This window comes from Neolamprologus brichardi, chromosome 20 (genome assembly GCF_056152115.1).
Source record: "Neolamprologus brichardi isolate AB-2024 chromosome 20, ASM5615211v1, whole genome shotgun sequence".
In the NCBI taxonomy this organism is placed as follows: domain Eukaryota; kingdom Metazoa; phylum Chordata; class Actinopteri; order Cichliformes; family Cichlidae; genus Neolamprologus; species Neolamprologus brichardi.
In genome coordinates this window covers 2,027,238-2,047,752 of record NC_142123.1, presented here as the reverse complement: position 1 = coordinate 2,047,752, position 20,515 = coordinate 2,027,238, and the positions used below count along the sequence as shown (strand labels likewise).

Here is a 20,515-nt window from a genome sequence, read left to right as displayed (position 1 = left end):
ATAAATTCTGAAGCGCTGACTGAGCTCATGGGGCTGCTTTTTAACGGGCTTATGCTTTATATGGGCTATATTCTCTGTGATTGCTAATCACCATCCTCCTTTCTTTTGTGTTGTGTGCAAGATCAGTATTCATAATTTGCAATTCATTGGTCAACACTTTTACATTGCTAGTAATCCAGTAGTACTCACTCGTAAGAGTGAGCGTAATTATTGCAATGATAATATTAATTGTAATAATCTTACCTGTAAAACGCCATAACACTATGAAAAGCATGCCATTGAGTGGACTCTGCAGTTTGTGCTATGCCTTTTTAAGGAGCTGTAGCTGTTTAGCTAGCCTACCAGCAGCCCATAAACATAAACATGCACAGCACATATCTTTCTAATTGTCATAAGCCAACAAACAGGAATCTGTTACTGGTTTTCTTAGTGGTCCCGTGGTGTTTGGAAATTATTCGTTTGAACCTCCTCGATCTTACCTAAAGCCAACCACTCCTACACATCCAACTCTTCCAAATTGATATATGACAATATCTACTTTCGATCACGTGTCTGCGGGGCGACTTAGACGGATTGCGCGTCATCTCGCCTTCCCAAATTTTCCCCTTCTGCTGCAGCTCCTATCCAAAACATCTATCTATAGTACGGAGCACGAGAGAGAGAGAAAGATGTTTAACTCGGTGAATCTGGGCAACTTCTGCTCCCAGACGCGCAAAGACCGGACATCCGAGTTTGGGGACAGGACGGGCTGTGCGTCCAATATCTACCTCCCCAGCTGCACCTACTACGTCCCCGAGTTTTCTGCCGTCTCCTCGTTTCTTCCACAGGCCCCGTCCAGACAAATCAGCTACCCCTATTCCACAAATCTGTCTCAAGTGCAGCCGGTACGGGAAGTTTCATACGGCTTGGACCCTGCTAGTAAATGGCACCACAGAAGCAACTATGCGTCGTGCTACTCGGGAGAGGATCTGGTGCATAGAGACTGTCTTCCACCATCCACCATGACAGAAATGCTTATGAAGAACGAGAGTGTCTACAGCCACCACCATCACCATCACACTCATCCGGGCTCCAATCACCCTTCCACAGGTTTTTATTCCGGCGTGGGGAAAAACAATGTCCTCCCGCAAGGTTTCGATCGCTTTTTTGAGACGGCGTACTGCAGCAGCACGGACAATCAGTCAGACAATTGTTTACAAAAGGGCGAAGGGGAGAAGCTGGAAAGCGACTCCCAACAGCAGCAGCAGCAACAACAGCAGCCCACAGCGTCTGTACCCGGAGCCGCGGAGCAGGAAAAAGACCCAGAAGATGAGGAGGAACACACAAATTCAGGCTCATGTACGTCTTCCTCTGCAACAACCAAGGACGGCAACGCCAGCAAGAGCAGCCACTCGAGTAGGTATACCGAGCTGTAAAATGGGGGAAGGTTAAGGGGACTAACCCGGTGTTTTGTCGGTCAGATTTTATGTGGAGTTTTATAAGCATTCAAACGATTTTATTATAACCCTACAAAGCTCTTTCTTGCAACGAGAAGAATTTTTACGATGGGAAAGCGCTTTGAAAAAAAGGGGATGTTATACACAGACGCCTCAATGGTGAGAGTCTGTGAAATTTTTAAGAGAGAGCTATTGTGACAAATGTTAACTTTGATCATGAACTTGCGTTGGGCATTTTAAGGGATTTTCTCGTTGGGCTGTCGGGAGTAAAAACCAATTGGGCAGAACATTGCTTTTGGCGTCTTGTGAATTTTCTTTTAGTACAGGGTTTGCTCGCAAAAGACATGCTGCGAAGAGTATTACACACTTTACGGTTAAATGCGTTCTATCTATCTATCTATCTATCTATCTATCTATCTATCTATCTATCTATCTATCTATCTATCTATCTATCTATCTATCTATCTATCTATCTATCTATCTATCTATCTGATGATAGATTAGAAGCGTTTCCTTCATTTACGAGCATACTTAATCGTGTTTTCCCTTGTATGTGGAGATTGCGTAGGCTGCACATTATTCCACTTCCCCACAATCCGCTGGAAAAAGCTTAAATTCATTAATGTGCATGTTTCCTTCCGCACATTAGGCTTCTTTTCTCCTAATGATTTGCACGAGGTCGCCTGTCATTTCTATTAATAACTAACTTCATCTAAAAAAATAAATAAAATAAAAAAATCCAAAAATGGATTTTATTTTTAAAAGGAAATTTTAGAGATTTGGTGCTTGTGTTCAAAACACATTTAACCTCATGTGCATTGTTTTAGCTCAGCTAGGGAACAGACACAAGCTGAGACCGGTGTTTAGCCCTCTTTCACACACACATAAAAAACAATAAAAAACACACACATTTCCCTGGTCACCTGTTTGATAAGACGTTACAGGGCCACAGAGGTCTTGGTATGGCATTGCAGGCAAGGGCAGTGCATTTAAACCCACTGCCAAAAGATTGTGTAAATTGTTATTTTAGCTCCAGGGGAATCTGGCGCACATAATGCGGTGAAATACTTTTGTTGTTGTATATTTATAACAGATAAACACGTACTTAAAGGCTGTAAGTTGATATTATTTACTCCAAGCGATTCGGATATTTAACACTCTTTATGGTTGGTTTATCTGATAGCTTCAGCCAGTTCACCAGATGAATGCTGACTGAAATGTTATCAGTACTAATGCCACTGAAACTGAATTCTTAGCATCTGGCAAGTCTGTCGCCTCTTCAGCACTTAAGCTTGCTGTGACCCCCTTTAAAAACGCATTGCTCTTGTTGTTAATTAATGTAACGCCGCTGATCATTTTCCGTGACAGCTCGACTTTATTTTGAATTTTATTTTTCACTTTTATTTCTTCTCCAGGCGCTCCTCGAACAAGGAAGAAGCGGTGTCCATATTCCAAGTTTCAGATTCGAGAGCTGGAGCGGGAATTCTTCTTTAACGTTTACATCAACAAAGAGAAAAGGCTTCAACTTTCCCGAATGTTAAACCTCACCGACCGCCAGGTTAAAATTTGGTTTCAGAATAGAAGAATGAAAGAGAAGAAGCTGAGCAGAGATCGCCTCCAGTACTTCTCTGGAAATCCCCTATTGTGAGCAGGAGCAGAGAGTGTCACAGTGTGGGACGGTGGCATTTAGGCCCCCTCTTATCTCACTGAGTTGTCACTGTGGGCATACCCATTTTCTAAGGCAGCCCACATCACCAACAGTGCAATGCTAAAGCGGACAGTGGCAGAAATAGGCCTGCATGGGATAAAAATCGCCATTTTCTTATAGCCCTACGGGCGGCGTTGAATTTCTAGCTGGTCCCCAGAAAAAGGCCTACACGATTAGAATAATCATTTATATGCTGTTCTTGAATATGTCCCTCTATTTATCATGATCCTTCATTGTGTTTATTCTATTGTTCACATATTTGTTAAAAACAATATGAAATATAACAAGCTTTTTGAATCCTTTATTGCGCAGACAACTTTTAGCTCTCATCCCCAGCTCTGGTCTTTGTATATAGCTTATCCCCATCTAATTATTTCTTTACCGGAGTACGAGCAAATTATAGGAAATCTTTAATTAAGCTGCATATTTCGCCATTGAGAACTGTGACGTCCAATCTGTGAAAAAAGTATATCCCCCTGTACAGAGTAGCCTATGCAATGTGCTATCATGACTGTAAATAACCGTATGTTGAATTTCCTTTCCGTTATCCCTGCTGCTATTTTTTCAGTACAGTGCCCATTCAACTCTAACAGCTTTAACGCCAACACTTGTTAAATTATTTGCTTAAAGCGTTGCTGCTTTCGATTCCAGAGAGGAGGAGCAGATTGTCGGCCTGTGTATCATTAACATAATACCTATGAAATAAACAGAAAATCTATAGGCAAATCACAACGACTTTGTGCTGTTTGTCTTTTTAATTACTACCCTTACCAGTGATGTGTGCATTTATTTGTTACTTTGTCTTGGTCGTGAGTCAAAACCTTTTGGAAATACCAACTGCTCATAAATGTGTGTATAACCTAACGCTGCTGGCTTGCACACATAACATGTGCACACTTTAAACCTCTGTTAAATGCCAGTTCACGAGTCTACGCGCATTTGGTGCGGTGGATTTGGTGTCGATGGGAAAATAAGGAATAGTGGCTACACGTGAGGGCTTTTTGACAATTTTAAGGTTACATCGGTGTAAAAAGGATTATGTTTGAATTTTAGCACAACTTTAAAAAAAAGAAAAGAAGAAAAGAGGTAAAGCTCAGATCTTAGAAATGTAGAGAAGAAGGGTTCAATGATAACCTCTTTTAGTGGCCACTAAATGGAATCGCCACTCTTGTAGTCTAGACACTGCCATAAAGACACAAGCACTAAATGCCTATTTTTTCTCTTAATTGCACCGTCTGTTCGGGGGGAATGGCGTTCACTTCCGCAGTAAATAGTAAACAAGCAGGACTACATGTCCGGGGAGCGTTGCAAAGAGGTTTCGACATGACATGACATGACATAGACCGACTATGTCTGTCTATATATATATATATATATATATATATATATGTGTGTGTGTGTGTGTGTGTGCGGGTGTGTGTTTAGTTTGTGTGCGTGTACGCTAAACATATGCGCATGATGATTGCACGTGTGCATTAAGTACAATTTATAATTAAATGTAGTCTTTGAACTTCCATAATGTCAAGGCCTTCACCTTTAACCCGATGCAATAAAGTGGAATCAAGGAGCCCCTTTAGCCCGGAAATGTGTGCAGCGGCGGAATGGGCCAATAAGAGTGAGTGGGAACAGAAAATGGAATGTGTACAGAGAACAACTTTGACCCCTCGCATTAAACTACAGCAGGTAACTTTGCCAGCTTTAGCACGTCCAGTAAATACACTTTATTGTCCTTGTAAAATGTATACGTTTTCACGCATGAGGCGTTTTAAAACATTTTGGTGTAAACTGTAGATCTGGATTTGTATTCTCTAAGAAGAGAAAACGTGCTGGTGTGTGGCTGTCCCAGTGTATTTGTCTTAATGGGAGGTTCTGTAAGTGCAAACATGACGGTTTGTGAGTGCGTGGGTGTGTGGTCCTTGTGAGTCAGTCTACCCTTTGATTCTTGACTTAACAAAAGACTGCACGGGCTGTTCTGCTCAACAGAAATATTACCGCACCGTTTGCACGTTGTTGTGTTTCCTCCCATTGGTGTGATTTTGGTTATTTTCGGAAATAAGGTTTTTCTTCAAGTTAAAAACGGTTTAAAGTGGGAAAAGGGGGTGGGGGGAGTAAAAGGGATGACCGGCGCTTTTTTGTGCATCTCTTTAGAAGGTCATGTATTTTATCTGCATGAAGTGAAATCAGACTTAATCTGCCCGTCTTAGTATATCATCAGGGATGACAGGGGGCTGTTCTGACTCAAGAAAGACGAAGCACGCTAGCCGACCAGATCAAGGCTATACCAGCCCCTCTTCGCCACACCCACCAACCTTGGCCCTGGGACAGTGACGTGGTAATTTGTAGGTTTCTCCAACACCCAACGTCACTAACAGAGAGTGCTGCAGAGTCTTCTGCAGATGTTGTCTCTCAGCCACACGGGGGCCAGGACTCTCCCGGCCTCTGAACTGCTTTGTTTCCTCAACGGGATCTTGAAAACGTTTCCTGATATAGATGCCTCGGTGACATCACTGTAGTATTATTAGTTGTAGTAGCAGACATCAGTTTTGGCGATGTGTGACAAAAGGACAGTCCACTGTGCTGGAATGCGGCTCTTGCCATGCGTCAGTCTGGCTTGTGCACTTGGGTGTTGCGGTGAAGAAAAACATGGCGGTTTGTTTCATTTAGAGCAGAGGAAAGAGAAAAGAGACGATGTAGCCTGGGTCCATTATTATGCCCGAGGAAATTTATTTAATTCGCCTTCATAATAAGTAATATTTTTGTGCCAGAAAACTGGTAATAAGATCATGTTTTTATTTATTATGCACAAAAAACGAAATTATAAAATAACACCGGGTAGAGGGTGTCTTCGTCTTGTGCGTGTGTTTGTGTGTGTGTCTTTTCCCCTCATAAACTTAGAAAAAAGAAAACATTACACACCAGTAAAAAAAAAAAAGAAGTTAAATACAGGGAAAAAACTGTTACATTTTCCTTTTTGGTTCATTTTTTTTCTTCCATTTTGTTACAAATTTAAGGCAGCCATTTGTTTTTTTGTGTTGTTGTTGCTGTTTTCATCTATAAACTGTTCTGACTTTAAATTTGCTTTATTTTTCTTGTAAGTATACTTGGCGGGATTTTGTTACCCGCCTCCTGCAAATTCTAATCAAGTGATTATAGGCTATTGAATGCTTTTATACTACGATGTTGTACTTACATCTCAGCACCTAACCGGTTCTATTGGGCCATAAAACAGTTCGTCGCTGTAAAACGAGCACCGATTGCTGCAACCAACTAGCTTGCAAAGCGCCTTCATTTACATTAGCGCTTTTGTAGGCTGCCCTTTATGGATTGTTGTCACCAAAATTAGTTTTGGTAAAACTTATCTAAAGTTTAAATCCCATGCACGTGGCATCTGGTGTAAGGTATTCGGTAAAAGGTAATAATGTAATCCTGCTGTACTTTGACGGTGGTTATCGCTTTGCTATTTAATTAAGCGCTTGCGTGATCCTGGCACCATAAATTTGAAGTTAGCCACGGAGTGGACAACAGCATGAAAGAGCTCACAGAGCACAGCCTGCCTACTTGCAACTGGAAAGATATTTTAAAGTGGCCGCCAGGAGCAAATTACTTATGTCGCCCCAGTGGCTCCTGATTAGTGCAGGAAACCCACTACCATGTAGGCTGTCTCGCAGCATTCAACGCCCATATCTGCTGGCATTATCATAACAACCTCCAGGTTTGCAATAATTTATACGATAATTTAGTGTTGGTTGCTGGCTGAAATTTAGACAAGTGTAAAGACCATGGTAAAAACAAAACAGAAAAAAACAGTGCCAGTAAAGTGCGTGTGTGTGTTGGGGGCGGGGGGGGGGGGGGGGGGGGGGGCAGCTTTTTCTTCAAAATGTTTAGCCAGACGACAAAGCCGGCTTTAGGCGTCTTGTAAAAAAGAATAAAATTGAAAAAAAAGGAAAAAATCCAGAAATTTTCAGCGACCACTTATTGGGAAATAAGGTGGTTTTCGCGTTTCCATGGGAGAAATGGATCTGTATAAACAAACAACATTCTGTTATGGAAGCAGAGAAGAACGAATGCGCATTGAAAGTTTTCCTCAGTTTCTTTTTAAGAAAAGCATAAATGTGGGGATAACCCTGCTGCATAGCTTTGCTTTAACTACCGCAATCTTTGGGCTCTACAGCAAGTAGTTCACAACAGTTAGCTCCCCTCACTTCTAGCTTATGATAATCACAGTCACGCAAATCTGATTGTTTCAAGTGGAGCTCTTCTGCCATCATGTGCAGGGTCAATGTGCATTCTGCTGTAGGAAAAAATAAACAGCAAAAAAACAAAAAAAACAATCAAGTCATACGCTCGTGTTTTTCTGCTCTTTATAGCCTCAAACACAATTTCCATGACTGGTTTGTGAAATCACTGCACATTTTCCAAGCTGCTGGCAGCTCTGCAACAGCACATTACTGTCCCATCTGTGACACCCCAGCACACATTTTGGGTACTACCATAACAACAGGCGTTGTGTCATTTTACTTTATCATTTCAGATATATCGCTCCAGTATGCACTCTTCTGCAATGCCACGTTTGTGAGGTTTCTTTGTGTCTTTTGTGAAATGTTATTACATCTAACTAGTGCGCATATAATTTGCTTTTACTCGTGACTGTTTCAGGCTTTGTGCTGAGTCGCTGTTAGCCTGCGGGCTAGGTGGGGAATGTGTCATAAAGCATTTTTGTGCGTGTTTGTCAGTGGTGTGACTTTGTGAAATGAGCTGACAATATAACGTGTGGGTGTTGTGTCTTTCTATGAAGCAAAAACCTGCCTTTGTTACACAATTTTAAGGTGTGAAAATTGGCTACATTTCTATTCATTATGTTGTCTATATTGTCTCCTCACTGCTAAACACCAGGGTATTGTTTATGCTGTGGTGTTGGATGAACACGTTCACTACAGTAATGTATCCACACCGCCAAGATTTTGTTTTGCACCAGTGTAATTTTTCTTTTGGAAAAAAAAAACACAAAACAACCATCATTTACTCTGAGTATTTATTTCACCTACATTGACTATGTATATATGTGTGTGTGTGTGTGTGTGTGTGTGTGTAAAAGCAAAAGGTTTTATATCACCTTGACGCACAACCATTTTGTATACATTGCACACATAACCAAAAGCGCAAAGTGATACAAATGTTGCCCTTGCCTTTGGAAATGATTCTGAACTGGAAACACAGCCTCGCGTGCGTTTGCTTTCACAGAGTAAACAAGCAGGCTAACCCTCTCCGTGGTTAAAGCATTTTAACAAACAGTTTAAAGCGTTTAAACACAGTCTGCTTTAGCAGCCAAGTTTTACAGTTGCTGAAATACAAAATATGCTGAGGTCTAACTCGTTTTAGCAGCTTCTTTATGTTAACGAGGAAAAGTCAACAACATTAACTAAACTACGGTTTAGTTTCAATCCAGTGGGTATAAAATATAACGCTATTGTTCTTCTGACTTTTAATGTAGGCTTTAAATTACGTGATACGAAAGTTGCACAACAGCCTACATTTATATTTGTTTTATATCCGTTTTATTCTACTTTGTTGAATAAAACGGCATGTTTTTCCCCCCATGTTTTATGCTTTTTACATGATAACTGTTATTATAATTTAGACATTATCTAATTAGCTTTCAGGATAGAAGAAACAAAATCACATTAAAAAAACTTTCTGGGCGTAAACACTTTCAAAGCTCGTATATTGAATAGAGGAAATTATTTTCAAATACTTGTTTCCACTGCTACTCTGCGTGTGAAATAAGGATGACAATAATAATGGTAATAAAAACAAAGCAAAACAACAAACAATTAAAAAACAGTTAAAGTACTAATAATAACACAACCAAACATGTGCAAAGGAATTGAAACATTTATAGAAATACTACATGTGCGCAAGTAAGCAAATACCTATTTATTAGGCTATACATACGTAAAAGACACTTAATATAATTCTGTACACCACAACATAAATATCCTTGTAGGCCATCCATTTGCAATTCCCTCGTACAGTTGAACACATTATAAGGCGACACCCCGTTAAACAGTGCTGCTTCGTTGGTTATTTCAGTCTACTTAAAGTTGACCAATTGCTTTAAAAAGATGTGGCATTATTATTATGATTAGTCTAATGAATTCTGGTGCATTTCAGCTGGGGCACAATGGTAATACAAAAACAAATCCAAATTTATAATCAGAGAATCCAAATTATGGTGGTAATGCTACAAAATCAGTAAAAGTCTTTCCCCAAAAGATGACAGTTTTATATTAAGCAGGTCAAAAGAAAAAAAGCAAAAAAAGCAAAAAGAAACAAAATTACTAGCCAAATACTTTTTGGGCTGCTCCACACATTCATCTGTACGATTTTTTTAAATTTCCAAGCGTAAAAAAATGTCCTCATTCCTGCTGAGGCTTTGCTTAAGAAAACAACACATCTTCTTACCCGCTTACAGCTTTTCTCGCTAAACCTGTAACAACAACAAAGCGGTTGGAGTTTTAAAAAGAAGCAAACAAAAAGAAAATACACAAATTGTACCATTTGGATCAAATCCAGGCGGCTTCATCTCCACAGCATAAGCTCCGAGGCGAAAAGAAACTCGAGGCATGGCTGAGTTAATTTGCTTTGAAGCATCTAAAAGTTTGTGCTGAACTAGAAATAAAACATCCAAAAGCCACGTAGTAAGAGCCTTTAAAATCACTGCAGCAAGAGCTGCCGTCCTTTGTTCTTCCTGGTATGGGCCTGCTGGTCTCACCCCCAGATGGTCACTAGGTGGCGCTCTTGCTCTACCAAAAACCCCTTACTCTTCCCAACTTGACCGCGCTGACGTCACGTCAGTCTGGAGCATCAAGGCCACTTCCACGCAGCTATTGGTCTGAAACTCACATGACATGTCTCCGAGCATCCATAATTATCTTACTGATATTTTTGCACCCCCCTCCAAAAGATGTCAGCATCCTACTGTCATTTTTCTCCCGGAGAATCCCGTAGTTTAGACCAGTGGAACACACCAAACGATTACTGTGTTACCAAATGCAAAAATGTCATGTCCGAATAACATAGCTCCCGGTAACTTCCTCATGGATTCCTTAATGGGAGGATCATCTTCCTTCAGGGGTGACAGTTATTCCAGCAACCCCGGAATGTACATCCACTCAGCTGCAGAGTACGGATATTCAGTGATGAGAAACAGTGGGAAGGTTGGACTGTCTTCACTCTCGAAAGGAGACGAGATTCTTACTCCGGGCGGTGTGTCGCTCAGCGGCTTCCAGGATGAGGCCTACCTGTCAACACAACTGGCCACATGGACCCCAGGCTCCAAAACCTCCAGGGACGAGCAACCTGTTGCCCAGTGTTTACAACCCTGCTCGTTTCCAATGGGTAGCGTCAAAGAGGAGGCGTTTTGTTGCCTCTACCAGGAAGACAGCAATAAGGGGAAACAGACAACAGAGTCAGCCACTTACATCCGGCTTGGGGACAATAGCTGCCGGCCTCAGCAAACTGCCTCCTCTTCCAGCGGATGTTTCAAGGTGTACAGCGGAGAGAGGCCGCCACAGGATGGTCGGCAGTTCCCCTCCAGTTTCTCTCTGACCCACTTGGCGACATCTGTTGAACCATCAGCAGAATCGACAATAAGTCGCAGCAAAGCGAAGGAGACAGCGAGAGAGCTTTCCAAAACAGAGGAGAGTCAGAGCAGGAAGGAAGAGAAGGCCAAGAGTGACAGCTGCACAGATATCTCGGACGGGGAATTAAAAGGTAGAATGCTAATTTACGCCCACCCCCACCTCCTCCCCCACCCCCAACTTTAACTCAGACACGTGCATATGTGTCAATACAATGCTCACGCGCACACGCAGGCTAGTTGTTGACGGCGTTACTAAAAGGATCTCACAGATGCAATAATTAATAACTTTAATGTAGCTTTGTGTTGGATATCAGTCACATGGTCTGTGTGGGGATTTGATAGCCTGGCCTAGGAGGGGGTACGGTGCTCGTGGCATTTAACACATTTCCATTAATGTGACAACGTGAGATGGGCAGTTATCATTAGAATAAACAGCCCCCCCCCCCCCCCCCCCCCCGCTGCTCTCTCTTTCATACAAGCTCTGGTTATTTATTGACAGAAGTAACGGCACCATTTCATACCTCAAAATGCTGGCATTGAGCCAGTATTAAATTGTACGGGTTGTCTCCAAAGTTTTAAACTTTTCGACCCAAATTATTGAGGATATAATAATAATAATAATAATAATTATTATTATTATAGTAATAATAATAGACAGAATGTAAGCTCATGAAAGGCCCCTAATTTTACGGTGTACGTAAAACATTTAAATTAAAAGAACACGTTGGACTTTCAGGAAAGAAAGCTTATATTTGTCAAATATATACGTTATATTTGACAATATTTGCAGAGGTAAATTAATTCTGTAAGACCACAATCTGTTGATCGTTTTTTTGTATTTCTAGTTATTATTATTATCATTATTAGTAGTAGTTATAGTAATAGCAGCAGCATTAGTATTAGTAGTATTAGTCGTAGTGGCACTGGTATAACACCCGTAATGAATCTTAAAGTCATTACATATTTTTCATTAGCTTATTTAAAGTGAATTTCACCTTGTTATTTATAGATGAAGATCAACACTATGCTTTTATTTTTAATTTAATTGGACAATGCTGTAGGGTCTGTGTTTGTGTATATTTGGATTTGGGAGGGGAGAGAGTGTGTGTGTGTGTGTGTGGGTGGGTGTGTTTGTCTGTGTGTTTGCGCGTGTTCGTGAGAATTAAATTACGGAATTAAATGTTTTGGTAATGATTAAATGTTGGGCACACAGCGACTGTTCACATTAGGGTAATTATTAAAATAATCTGCCTGTGTTTATACGTGTGTGGCGTTGGGGGAGGGGGGGGGGCGTTATTCCCTAGAGTCTGCGAGCTAATCAAGAAATTAAGTGAGTGTGCAGAGCAGCAGTGTGATTTTTTCCGCTGCTGGTACTTCGATGCGTTGTTTCTTTGTTCTTACCCCCCCTAAATCTGGAATCATGCTGCAGAGACCGCCTCTTGTTTTAAGATGAAGCTAAAAAAAAAATATATATATATATATATATATTTATATCTGGCTCCGGTGTGCAAAGGTAATAAAGTTTTATGGGAGTCTGAGGTCCAACATAGACAAAGGAAGTGCCTGCACACCCTCGTTTGATTCGATCTAATTATAGTTGTACATCTTACAGAAGCAATTTGCAAGCAGTAGGAGTTGTTAGAAAAGGTGCGATGCTCGATGTAGTTCATTTGTTCGAGTAAGAGCGGAGGTAAAGCACCCAGGTGAAGCTGTTCTCTTAAACTACTAATTTGGATTTCTTTGAAGGGTATTGAATGTGCATTTAGAAGATGTGGGCGTGTACCTAGCATCTACTGTACTGATCAACGCCTTGAAGATCTCCGCGCAAAATGTCGGGATTTGGCCGCCTGTTTGCTCACTGTCCTATTTCTCTCGCTCCGATAGATGATTTGTCCGCGGAAAAGACAACGGGAAGCTGGTTAAAAGCCAAAAGTGGAAGGAAGAAGCGCTGTCCCTACACAAAGCATCAGACGCTGGAGCTGGAAAAGGAGTTCTTGTTCAACATGTATCTGTCTCGGGAGCGCCGCCTGGAGATCAGCCGGAGTATCAACCTGACCGACAGACAGGTCAAGATCTGGTTCCAAAACAGACGCATGAAGCTCAAGAAGCTAAACAGGGAGAGCCGAGAAAGGGAACAGAGCGCAGTCTACAACTACTCCTGAGGAGATATTTAACAAACACACACACACACACACACACACACACACACACACACACACACACACACACACACACACACACACACACACACACACACACACACACCATGCATCACATCCATTACATCCAAATCACGCACACAGACAGCCCAGACATGCATGTGTCTATAAATGATACATCCAGCAATTATTTAGTGATCTTTCTCCTTATGTGCACACTAAGCACACGTGCACACATCGTGCCTTCCTATATGAACGATCTAAACGCTGCAACTTGCAGACCAGACCTGAGTTTCCAGGTAAACAGTTGTAGCGACACTGGAACAGTAAGGTGCTATTAGCTTGTCATTTTAATTGTAATATAACATGAACCAAAGGAAAGGAGGAGGCAACATTCACGCAGTCTATAAATAACTAGTGGCATGTAAGCGGTTTCAATTTGCTGAGCTTCAATGAATGAAATGCCACTTGTGCTGCTGCTTCTTCCTTGGTGTGTAATGTGCATGCACGCGATGATATTAAACTATGTCATGGCGAACGATTCCAAAACAATAAAAAGAAAGAAAGGAGGGCGAATTAGATAAAAAGCTATTTCCAACTTTGTCCTTCCCCTAGCATAGCAATGAAAATGAGAGGGAGGGAGAGACACTGCGGATGAGAGAAGGAGATCATGGCAGTTTTAATAGAAGTGAGAGACCATAACGTTGATTTAAATATTATCCAGGTGACCACAGTAAGTCAAGGTCATAAAATTCTAATGTCAGGTTCGCCCTGGAAAGCGTTGGGGGTGGATTTTATGATCTGCAAATATAATGTGCTGCAGCAGTAAAGATGCGTTTAAAGGTGTGTGTGGAGGAGGGCTAATCCACACAGCAGAGACTGCAGTGTGCAGGACCCAGCCGAGAGGCGCTGGGCTGACGGGAGCAGGCGCCTCCATCCCGGGGATAGTGGAGCTTCATGGGCGCAGGAGATCAGGAGGATGGTGGATAAAGGGACAGCGACCGCGACGGCTCCAGTGACAATAATAACAAGCGTCACGGCAAACACGTGGATAACAAAGCGCATCTGGAAGGCGTCTACCGAAGGCAAGTGAAGGTAGGACCCGGTTTTACGTAATATTTTTATTTCCTGTTTCGGGAAGTGTGGCGCATCTGTCAGAGAAGTTTGCCTGACAGCTCATTTGGCACGCACGGTGCACGCCTGCTCGCGTCCCTAGTTTGAATGAAGTTGTTTCAGCGTGCTGCTGATTCAGACTCAGTTTCTTTCTCGAATCACGATGCTGGTTGCTGATTGTTTTGTTTGTTTGTTTGTTTTTTGGATTAGCTCTGGAGATTTGCTGGACTGGATTTTTAAGCTATGTTTACTTAACGAATGGGCTAAATTTACGCTGCGCTGACACAATAATATTTATGAATTTAGAAGAGTAGCAAAATTACATGGATGCGGTTTTTGAGACTATACAATTAAAAGTCATGGCACATAATAATGTGTCTACAGGCAGCGTAAAAAGCAGCATGATTGCAGACCACAGTGTGTATCATACTCGCCTTTTCTCTTAGTGCTGGATAGTGTTAATCCCCACTTGGCTTTTCATGCATTGTCCTTTCCATGGATATTTTTGTAAACCCCTTTGCGCGAAGCTGAAGCGTGGTTTAGGTAGTTTCATGTTGTTGGGGTTGGCTTCCTGGCTCGGCAACAAGAAACTGCCTTGATTACGTCAGTTCGTCTTCATCAAGGGCACAATTTCCGCCGAATTACCCCCTATAGTCACACAGGTCCCCGCAAATGGCATTGTAAATGAACTGAGTTGCAATACCTTGGACAGAGACGTTTTCTTTCTTTGCTGTTATTTTTGTGGTGGGCTGTAAAACCTCCCAGAGGCTCTCAGAAGGAGAATAGGTTGTAAACAACATGGGGTAAAGTTTTAGACTGCGTAGTGGTGCATCTGTCATCACTGGCTGTCCGTTTAGGTTTCGTTGTTTCAGCTGTTTTATGATGAGATAGAAAGAGACATGGATACATAGGTGGCTGGATATGTCGCGGACTTAACTAATTAAATTATCAGAGAAATGTGTAACAGGAAATTTATGCTAATGACACTTCTATGACTTCATCTGAGCTCTTTCTTCTGCTAATGCACAACTTCTTTTAAGTGTTTAAAACCAAAAGGCCGTTCAGTTCCAACTTCCAATTTGCTGGGAAGTTTTGCAGTGATAGGCTCCCTAACGTCAACACAAAAAGCTTCTTTGTCATTTCCAGCAATAGCTACTGATGACTGTTTACTAGACTGCACACAAACAACAATCGCTCCGTTAGCCACATTTTGCATTGAAGATTCAAAATGTTACATTTTTAGTACAAATTACTACAAAAATCTTTGTGTGTTTGGGTGCATTAAAGAACGTGGGTCTTTTATGTCTTTCAGTTGTGTTTCCTCTGGTTCTACTTAAATGTTTGAAACTTTATTTTGTCCTTCCACGGACCACTATGCGGAAGAATCTCCTGGGTTTTACACTGTTTCATCTGTTATGTATTGTGGCCAAGTTTCCAAAACATAATGGGCACACATTATATCTTTATTGGAGTCGACCCGCAACACTTTCAGTGTAAATTTTTGGACTAATGGCACTTAAATTAATTAAATTATCAGAGTAAGCATTTATTTCTAGCGTGAATTAAGAAATGAATGATATTTATGTTTGAATCTAAACTCACTGACGGTCACAGATAGTTGGAAAAACTTTATGTCTTGTAATAAACATTGTTTTATTATAGTTAAAATTAATGGGAGAAGGAAAATAGAAAAGAAACTCTTAAAAATGACTAGATATCTGTCAGGAAAGGGGTTTTAGCTTACGTCAGCGGTCAATGAAACACAATAACTTATTGATGAAAGAGCTGCTTATTCTGCAAGCACTTTTTTTTATTTTGGAAAGGCAGTCCAGTGTTTATGCTAGTCACTATCTCCCCTTGTTTTCTCAGCCCCCTCCTTGTAGCGGTAGCACCAGTGGAAGAGACAGTCTGGAATCCAAAGTCACTTTCATTCAGCTCAGTGAATGAGTGTCTCTCTTGGAATGCACCACTGACAAAGACTTTACAGCGCCGAAAACAGCCCCGAGAGCTGCACAGATTCACCCTAAAACCATATACACATAAAGTAATTTATTCCACTTTGTAGTTCGGCACAGGAACTGAAGCCTTTACACAACCGCTTCCTTTGGGACAGCTCAAGATGTCTCACTGCTACCGGCATGATCAGACATGAACCAAATATGCCAACAGATTTTCTTTCTTTCTTTGTTTCCCCCTTTACCTTTTTTCTACTGTCATTTTCCACATTCATGTTTATTTTATGATAGAGAGGAAAAATTAGCACTTTGAGATTTATTTTATTTTATTTTTACCAAGAAGATAGGGTTTGAATTCAGAAGGGGCGTTATTCTTCTTTCTTTGGGATGGAAAATGTGAAGACTGCTCCATTGCCAATTTGTGCGGTGCAGGAATGACTCTTAAAATGCGCCTTTTTTGGATTTGTTGAATGACATTTAAGAACTGAGAACGCTTTCCAGCCTCAGGATGGATTATTAAGGAAAGCCTCAATAAGAATAGAATTTTTCTGTAAATAAGTGACACTCGTGGCCTTAGAAAAAGGGGGAGCGAGAGAGAAAGAGACTTACGCTGTTTTATATATTAACTGCGCGAAAAATTCAAAGTGTCACAGGCCTGCTCAGCAGCACTGTAATTGATCAGCTTCAGAACTGATCACTTTACGGGCTGTTTTGACACAAAATGCGTTTGAAAGACATTTTTAAAGCTAATTTATTAGAATAAGAATGTCAGTTATTGATTCCCTGAAACACTGGCGTGCAGCGGTTATCGTGGGATTTCCATCCAATACAGGAGGAGAAATACAGATATATATTTTGTTATTGTAGTTTTTGGCCTTTCAGTAGATCATAGTGCAACTCTGTGGTCCTTAATATTCAGCGTTTGGGGCGTTATGAACACATTGTGTTAACGTTTCTTTGAATTATCTTTATGTGTAGTTTAAACACATAACATAGCCTAGATGTCGTATTTGAACGTGACTAATTTTGGAAAAGAGAAATGAGACGCGTTTATTTCGTATTTGTGTGTGTGTGTGTGTGTGCGCGCGCGTGTGTGTGAGGGAGAACTTGTGATGTCTTGTCAATTTTGCAGTAGTTATCTTGCTCTTACCATTCATTTGACAGAATAATTACTTTCAGTATCTCTGCTCTAAACAGGAAAAGTAATGCGCTTCCATTCTGGCACTAAACGGGCACTTCTAATAAAAGAAAGTCATGTTCCAACGCACACCTCGTATCCATGTTTATTATCTCCCCCGGACTGGTTCTGCTGATAAAAGCAGACTCAGATACAGAGTTCTGACTCACCTGACAATCAAGATGAGTCAGTTTATCTGAATAAGCATTGGGTGTAATATCAGCTTGAGTAGCCTTGCGGGTTTATAAAGATACACTTACAGAGAAATTCGCAATCTGCACGCACGGCGATTTTCATGCAAGTGTACTAATGATCTTAGCTGAATTTCCCCTTATATAATATTATCACGAGAAGCATGTTGCTGTATTCATCTACAATCATTTTTACGGTGAAAGGTGGATGCTGAATTAAAAGCGCGGGCGCGAAGATTATTTTGACGGAGCAAACACTGATTACATGCCCGTGAGTCCGTATTAATAAGAAGCATCAGTGCACTGCAGTCGCGCAAACAGACGCTTTAGTTCATGCGGCACAAATAGGCCTTTTGAAAATTGCAACAACACCTGTATTTGTGTGTATTTTTGTCCATGGGAAATGTGTGTAAGTGATACATGTCAGAATCTGACGTACATATAGGTTGGCGGAGTTATAGTTAGTCTATTGTCATCATTGATTCAAGAAGCCGTTTTTTGGATACATTATTTTGCATGTCAGAAGGACAAACGACTGTAGTAAAATGAAAACGTAGACTCGCTGTGATCTCACAGAGTCTGTGGATAGACAGTGTCATATATTGCATAGATTACAAATCGTTATTAGACCAATATGAGATTTTTTGAAACCTCAGCTATAAAACCAACTGTGCCACAGACGACTACAAATCCCATAAACAAGCCGAACAGACGGTTCTGTATTTTTCTCCAGTTAAACTTTTACCCGTATACTTTTGATTTGTCAAGTCTCACTCTTGATTTGCTGATTTTTGAGTGCATGTGTTCAACAAAAACAGTCCCTTCTGCTACACGAGGTTGTGTTTCTCTATAAAATGTTATGGAACTAAAATAGGACAGTGTTTGGTCATGCAACAAAAGGGGATTTTCTGCGACAGTATATTATCAGCTGGTTCAGCTGCAAGTGTAGTTGTGCCCTGGAAGAATAGAGATTAAGGACAGACATTCATAAAAAGAAAAAGAAACGACAAACAACAAATGGTTTATATAAAAATAGTTTTTATTTATAGCAAAATAAGACGGATACAAGAGTGAAATGGATGATGGGAGATAATTGAACAGAAGTTACTTCTCATTAATGACACACACACACACACACACGGAAACAAAAGCACACTTCAAAACAATAAAAATGATATTAGTGCATTGTTGCAGACATCGATACAGGATATATTCGAATCCGTCTTTACGATCAGATTGTAATAATTGCTCATTGAGTACTATTTCATTATACTCGGAATATCTGAAATCAGCAGACTGCAAATGTTAAACCTCCAGAAAAAGAAATGAATAAAATAACTGATTAGCACATTTGGTAAATTTCTTTGTCTCGATTAACCTGTGGTTGAACAATAACTAGGCTCAGAGCTGCGCATTCATCAGCACACACCAGGACACCGTTTGGAGTTATCCGGGTTAAGGTCCGCCGTCTGGTCTTTTAAATTTCATGGTTGAATCTGAACTCAGCAGCGAGGACAAACGTAGGACTTCCTACTGCGTATATGATTTGATGCACGTTGTTTTACACCACGAAGCCAAAATGTTGAATATCGTGTCGGTTAATCAACAAATGTAAAACTGTATTTTGACTCTAGCTGATCTAGGATAATTACCGGCATCGTTTATTCCTCAGCCTGGCGCTGACAAAGGCTCGTTTTTAAACGCCAACGCGACAGATGTTGCAAATTGGGATAATTATCATTTTATTACAATCATTATTTTCGCTCTTTTTTCTTTCTTGTTAAACTCTTATTTCGTATATTTCAGTGCATGAAACTGTATTTTAGCCCAGTTTGAGATAATGTTTGCCACAGTGAAGTGTGACTTGTTCTTCCACACTACATATTTTCTCTTTTGCACATAACTGTCAGCTTTGCGCGTCCCAAAATGGATTTCTTGTCTTAAAGGTTGCAATCAGTTAACCTTTTTTTTGCCAGTTCAATTCCTTTTATAAACAACTAGTCCACAGCAGAAACGATATTATCTGAAACATTAAACCTGCAGTTAAACATAAAAGAATAAATACTACATAAAACAGATTAAATAGTCCAAATACAACATATGGTCAAAATATAAGTAAATATAACACAGTGGGTAAAAGCACACACACACACACACACACACACACACACACACACACACACACACACACACACACACACACATTGGAACGTGTGCAGCTTTTAGGAATTAATAATTCATCATCTATATTATCTACCTCATCCACCCTCCGCAAAGGCATTATATTTTCTTGTGTATGACGCCGGTGGCTACTTTAGTTGTTCCTGTATCACCGTATAGTTGATCCTCTTCTATTTGCTGTGTCTCTGCATCTCTATTTAAGAATCAATTCTTGTTTCACTGCCTGCTAACTGACAAGCTACCCGTGTGCATTGCAGGGCAAAAACAGCAGACTCATGCCACTGGATACAACAGTAACATTACCCCTGTCATTAAAGCTTCCACAGTTAGCCTTTTAATGAACCATTTTACCTCTTCTGCTTCCAAAGTCCGCTCTGCTGTCTTCGGCCCTTCTGGTTTCATATGAATTGTTTCAGAGACTCATAGTGGCGGTGGTGTTGGTGGTGCCGGTTTAATGTTGAGCGAGGAACTCGGATGCAGTCTTATTAACGACACGTTTATGAACAATCAAATGGTCCTCGTTAAAATTTATTGATGGACATAAAAACATGAACGGTCACTAGCCGAATATAGCGCGCCGTAGTGGGCTGCTTGTCAAGAATCTGAATCCCCTCCTCTCCTATCTCTGCAGATCCCATTTAGGAAATGTTTGCTGTATCCTCGTTAAAACAGTGCAAACTTTATTACTGGCGTATGCTACATCCTCGTATTTTTGATTCAGTCTCTCCAGTATCCAATCCAGCTATATCTAGCCACCGTGGAGGCTTTTCTCCTAAATAAGAGATAAACATCATGCCGCAGGAAACTCTAACACCTCCGCTTTATCAAACGTGCTTTAAAGCGTGGTTTGATAAAGATATAAGAGTAAACGATTCGGTAAACACTTTGCTGTAATACTATCCCTTGCAACAGCATGGCGCTACGGTAGATTTTGCCAGACAAAGATTGATTAC

The 20,515-nt window shown here is 40.8% G+C and overlaps 3 protein-coding genes across 4 annotated transcripts in view; all 3 read left to right on the top strand.

Moving 5' to 3' along the window:
- The first annotated feature begins 524 nt into the window (after window positions 1-524).
- Window positions 525-3,810, top strand: hoxc11a (homeobox C11a). Its single transcript, XM_006785660.3, has 2 exons — window positions 525-1,395; window positions 2,852-3,810. The coding sequence occupies exons 1-2, from the start codon at window positions 525-527 to the stop codon at window positions 3,082-3,084; spliced, it is 1,104 nt and encodes a 367-aa protein (XP_006785723.2). The 3' UTR covers window positions 3,085-3,810.
- A 6,236-nt stretch (window positions 3,811-10,046) lies between these two features.
- LOC148096881 (homeobox protein Hox-C10a-like) lies at window positions 10,047-13,007 on the top strand. The gene is made up of 2 exons (XM_087833693.1): window positions 10,047-10,917; window positions 12,671-13,007. The coding sequence occupies exons 1-2, from the start codon at window positions 10,203-10,205 to the stop codon at window positions 12,946-12,948; spliced, it is 993 nt and encodes a 330-aa protein (XP_087689819.1). The 5' UTR covers window positions 10,047-10,202; the 3' UTR covers window positions 12,949-13,007.
- A 144-nt stretch (window positions 13,008-13,151) lies between these two features.
- Window positions 13,152-20,515, top strand: part of hoxc10a (homeobox C10a) — a 43,387-nt gene continuing 36,023 nt past the window's right edge. For both annotated transcript variants that reach the window (XM_087834109.1, XM_035905534.2), the window contains exon 1: window positions 13,152-14,040. The gene's annotated coding sequence lies outside the window, so the exon portion shown is untranslated. The remainder of the gene's footprint in view (window positions 14,041-20,515) is intronic.